We start from the raw sequence: 6,030 nt of genomic DNA on the forward strand, positions 1-6,030 counted from the left end.
AAAATGCAATGTTTTAATAGGTTTAATTAGATAAAACAGAGTTTAAAGTGGTCTTTACCTCTAAATTAGTTGATTAATAAATTGGATATCAATGATTAATTTAAAAAAATTATATATATACAACTGGGCAACTTTAGGCTTACAGGGGTGAGTTTACCCCTACCCAAATATACAAGCTTTATTTTTATTTTAACCGAAATTCTCACTTTAGTTTTTTCTATTTAAATAGTTTAATTTCTTCCAATTTTAAGAATTATTTTACGTTTTTATAAAATTTTAAATTCCCAGCAATATTTTAATTTTTTTCCTTTTTAATATTTTTTATATTATCGTCTTATTGAAATACATTAATTTTTTAATAAAAAAATAAAATGATGAGCAAAACAAAAAGAATATCAAGATAACTGAAAATAATAGAAAAACAAAAATAATCGATGTGTTGGATGAGTCTAAAATACAACTGGTTGATATAAGACTTTAAAATAAAATAAAATAAAATAATTGTAACAAAAAAATTTATTAAAGGTTTTAAAATAATTTAAATAATATTTTAAATTAAAATAAAAAATATTACGTTCACGAAATAAAACGTGGCCTTATCTTCGTAAAGATGTCGAAGTGATCAAGTAGCCGCCTCTACCTTTTACAATGATTTCTATTCTGCCCAATGCCGCCTATCTATACTTATATAAACCCTCTTCTCCAATGAACAAATTCCCACCTAAGAGCCAACGATGAGTTACTTAACCATTTCCCATATCTCCTCCATCCTCTTCTTCATCATCCTTTTCGTTTCTGCCCATGCAGCTCGCTTCGAGATCCGCAATGAGTGTTCCTACACTGTGTGGGCGGCAGCCTCTCCTGGTGGTGGTCGTCGCCTAAATCCGTCTCAAAGTTGGACAATCAACGTGCCTGCTGGCACTGCCATGGCTCGTATCTGGGGTCGAACCAATTGCAATTTCGATGGCAGTGGTAGGGGTCGATGCCAAACCGGTGACTGTGGTGGACTCCTACAGTGCCAAGGCTGGGGTTCTCCTCCAAACACCCTGGCCGAATACGCACTTAACCAATTCGGAAACTTGGATTTCTATGATATTCTCTAGTTGATGGTTTCAACATCCCCATGGTGTTTGGTCCGACTAGCGGCGGTTGTCACAATATCCGGTGCACCGCAGACATCAACGGGCAGTGCCCGAATCAGTTAAGGGCTCCCGGTGGGTGTAATAATCCATGCACGGTGTTTAAAACCAACGAGTATTGTTGCACTCAAGGGCAGGGAAGCTGTAGTCCGACGTTTTTCTCGAGGTTTTTCAAGACACGGTGCCCTGATGCGTACAGTTATCCTCAGGATGATCCTACGAGCACCTTTACTTGCCCTGGTGGTGCTAATTACAGGGTTGTGTTTTGCCCCCGAGGCTCGCCTCATCTGGAAATGGTCGGAAGCAAGAGCCAAGAAGAGTAAAGGGGTTATCCCTTGGAGCAGTTTATCACCAGCTGGGAATAAAAATAAAAAGTTACGATAATGAACCTGTTGTTGTATTTGTACGGTGGATGTGTTTGTGTTTGATGTAAGAGCAAAAAACAAATAAAGATAATCCTTATATTGCAAAATGAATCTGGGTTTCACGAAACAAAACTTTACAAGTTGATGAAAATTTCCAAGTAGTTGATGACATATAGTTTGCTAGGTCAAAGTATTTATTAATACTAAGCCAAAATATTAGAGGATTAGCTATGCATACAAGTCAAAAGTATTTATTAATACTAGCCAAAATTCTACGCTATAGCAGAACACCTTACCTAACAAACAAGACTACTCAAGTATACTTAGTTTCATACCACCTCGCACGAAAACATCTGGTTCCATATCCCTTCCGCCGAACAATAGTTACTGGTTTACTATTGTTCATTAGAAAAGTGGGGTTATGATGACGTACGTAACTTACGTTGTTTATTTCTTTTGATTTAGGTAGGATCTGTAACGGACTATTTTATGGAAAATGCATGATAAGTTTGAGACAATTAGAAAATGTATGATAGTTTATATATTGATTCCAAGTAATTATGTTAGTCCTAAACTCATGGTAGTTATCTGTAGACGATAATAAATTTGATTTTAACGTCTCTTAATGATCATGTCAATAGAATTAAAGATTTTGTTATGTGAAGTTTTACTAATGGTCTCGATACTCCGGAGCCTTTGACCCCCAAAAAGTATATATATATATATATATATATATACACACGGTGGTATATGATTCTGTTATACAATGTAAAATTATTTTAGTTTTATATAGATTTACAATTGTTGGATGAGTAAAGATAAAATATTAAGATTAACAGTAAGAAATAAAAATATATTCATTGAAAAAAAATAAAGAATCAATCTCAACCATGTATTTATAATCATCTAATAGTATTAAATTTATATAAAATTAAATAGTTTTATATTGTGTAATTACATTGTAACTATATATATATATATATATATATATATATGAAAGAGTAGGAGAAATGTGATGACTAGAGGGCAACTCGTGACAAGAAACCCAAACTTGCACGTATTTGTCTTGGTCTTTGGTCGTCTTTCGAGATAAGCGGCCTAACCAATTTTTTTTATCACGTGCTTTGTAGACTTCTTTACACATCTTTATTCTCTGTCTCCATCTTGTTTCCTTACTCAAAGAAATTGCTTTAAAATCAATTTCCTCATAAGTGAATTTAAATTGCTTGGCACCTCACGGACAGGATCATATTGCTCAATCAGTCAATTGTATTACAAATTTATAAATAATTTACCATATTTAGAGTTTTGTAAAGTTAGGATTATATGTGTGTGTGTGTGTGCTGGGATTTTGCTGTGAACAAATTATATTGCCAATTAGCTAGCATTTAAATTTCAAAACAAAAATTCAACAATGTCTAACGCATGATCAATCGTCAATTTGATCATTTGACGATTAAGAAAATGACAGCCACCGAATATTCAAAAGTTATGAGAATGTACCATTTTGTTTATGAATGATGATGCTATATTTTTAATTGAGATATTTATAGTCGATAATAATAATAATAATTAATTTTTCGTTGTAAATATTCTTTAAATGATAAATGATCAATAAATCTTATTATTTTCCCCTCAATTCTTATTTTTATATAGTATGATTATCATAGATATAGATTTCAATAAATACATATACTACTCTCATTAGTAATATATATTAGTTAATAGAGTACGTATAGGCTGCTAGTCGTATAAAAAAAAGTAGTGGAGCCTCATGAGCCTAACGCACATGGTTGCTAACTATTTTCATATACACGTCAACATCCACGTCTAATAAATTATTGGATTCACTTGGTCGAATTATATATATTCGCAATGAACGGACGTATTGACATGTTGTCTCTTGTTAACTTGGAGTTTAAGTAGTTATAAATTATAATTTATATGATGTATGTGAATTTATTTAAATGAAAAATATGATAGATTTTATTATAAAACTATAAAAGAAACATTGAAAAAAAAACAATCGATAGACAGCCCTCGGTTTCCCAAATATTTATTTTACCAATTTAATGTAAAAATGTAGTAAGGTGAAAGGAAAAGGTGGGAAGGAGAAAGGACTGTAAAGGAAGGAATAGGGAGAAAGGGGTGAAAATAGTAAACTCTCGAATCGTAGTCGATGGTAATAAAGAGACTAAAGGTTACTGATTGGTCGGAAGAGAGCCAACTCTTAGGTTGTGACGACCATAATAAAGGGACTAGGGGTCACTGGTTGGGCAAGAGAGAAAGTTTGGGTGAACTCTTTTGTTAATGAAACATATAAAATTAGAAACGAATTTAGATACTACAGTGTAATTCCATGATAATATAAGTACACTATATTTTTTTTTAGGGTTAATATTCAAATAATTGTCCAAACTATATATTTTTTCCCCTAAATAGGTGGTTATAGTATTTTTTTTTGGATAATCTAGGTGCCCAACGTTACAAACGTGACCACTTTAGGTGTACGGGACGTAACGGCCGTTAGTTTTCTTCGTTAAGTGACACATTTCACAATATGATAATTTTGAAATTTGTTTTTTTAAATATTAAAAATATTATTATATTTATAAAAATAACAAATTTCTTTTAAATTACAAAAAAGGCCTCAAAATCCCTTAAATCCTTAAATCCTAACACTAATCGTCGTCGCCGCCCTTTTCGACCACGACCATTGCCGTTGACGTAGTCTCCATCATCATGCTAGTTATAAGCCGTCGTAGTTATCGTCGATTGGCCATCGAAATCACGTGGGATCACAATTTTCATCCTAGGATTCGTGTGGTATAGAACATCAATTCGTCGTCAGTCGGCTACGATTTCATAGGGTTTTGGTCGTCGGGGGAGATGAGGTCGGGTGGAGCTTCGTCAATGGAAAAGGGCGGCAAGCGGCATGGTTTTAGGGGTTGAAATGAAGGTTTTCAAAGATTTGAGGTTATTTCAAAATTTATATGTTTTCTTTTTTAAAATATATATATAATTTTATTTTTTTAATTTTATATAAAATTTTTAAAATTATCAGATTGTGACACATGTCACTTAACGGAAGAAATTAATGTTGTTGACAGCCCAAATACCTAAATTGGTAACGTTTGTAATGTTAGACACCTGGATGGTCCAGAAAATACTGTAGGCACCTATTCCGGAAAAAATGTATAGTTTGGGTACTTATTTTGGTATTAATCCTTCTTTTTATTAAAAAAACCGTTTAACTGGTTATCTTGATAATCAAATCCTTAATTACTTTTACATATTGATAAGTGTTTAAAATTTTCTTAAATATGCCATAACATAAGATTTGGAATCTCAGCCATACTCCCCCATCCTCCATCGAATTTGGTCTATCTTTTGATTGTGGTCATTTTTTCTCCATCATACAAGATCCGTGCCACTTTCACCTATAGTTGCAGCAGCCGTTTTGCTTTATTTTACGGAAGAAGGAGCGAAAGCCACTCGACTGTAAGGAGAGGTTACTAAGTCGGGAGGTTTATCTAGACATCTAATCCATGCGGGTAGGGCTGTAAATACAGGTAATCGGTCTGGTTTCAGTCGGATCTTGGCAGGTCGGGTTAAATCGGATATAGGTCAATTCATGTTGATTTGACACCAGATCCAGATCGGGTTTAGGTCAGGTCAAATCAGTTCGGGTTATTTTCAGGTTGATTTGACACTAGATCCAGATCGGGTTCAGGTCGGGTCATTTTCAGTTCGGATCGATTTCAGTTCAGGTCAAAACAATTCAGGTCCGAAGCAGATAAATACCAGGTTAATTCAGGTTCGGGTTGACTTCAGTCGGATCTCGTTCAGATCGGGTCACATCATTGACAGATAAAATTTAGGTCGGATGTTTATCGGATACGGATTGAGTTCAGGTCGGGTCGTTTTTATTTTTTTGGATTAATTAATTTTTCATCTTTCGTGATTGTTGAATTGGAAGTTGTAATTGTATATGATTTCGAGTAAAATAAGAGAAAAATAAATAACCATGGATCAATTTTGTAAAAAAAATAAAATTAATGACAAAATTGAAGAAATGTAAAATTACAAATAAAATCTTAAAATATAAATTAAACAACACACATAGGTAAGGGACTAAATCGAAATAAATTTAAAATGTGAGGTTTAAATTAATATAAAAATGACTAAATTAATCATGTTTTATATAATTTACATTTAAATGATTTTATTAATTTTATTAAATAATTTTATATAATATGTATGTATATATTAATGTAATAATGTTATTCTTTTGTGATTTGAAAACGCGGGAATGATTTTTTGTGCGGAAACAATTGCGCCATTATTTGGCAATTTGGCAAAGTTTTAAAAATATTAGCTCTGTCACCAACTTTGAATTTTATTATTTTGAATTTTAAAAACAAACGCAGGAATTTTATTTGACAATTTGGGAAACAATCGTGCCTGAATTTTATTGATTATAATTTTTAATATCTTGACTATAAATTCGAATGTATGATATGTAT

General features: G+C 32.6%; 1 protein-coding gene across 1 annotated transcript; it reads left to right on the forward strand.

The window, feature by feature from the left end:
- Positions 1-719: 719 nt before the first annotated feature.
- LOC120155207 (protein P21-like) lies at positions 720-1,626 on the forward strand. The gene is given in 2 exon segments (XM_039166790.1): positions 720-1,092; positions 1,095-1,626. Coding segments are annotated over 2 exon segments (726 nt in total). The 5' UTR covers positions 720-734; the 3' UTR covers positions 1,463-1,626.
- The last annotated feature ends 4,404 nt before the right edge of the window (positions 1,627-6,030 follow it).

The sequence above is a fragment of the Hibiscus syriacus genome, unplaced genomic scaffold (assembly GCF_006381635.1).
Source record: "Hibiscus syriacus cultivar Baekdansim isolate YM2019G1 unplaced genomic scaffold, ASM638163v2 tig00111166_pilon, whole genome shotgun sequence".
NCBI lineage: Eukaryota > Viridiplantae > Streptophyta > Magnoliopsida > Malvales > Malvaceae > Hibiscus > Hibiscus syriacus.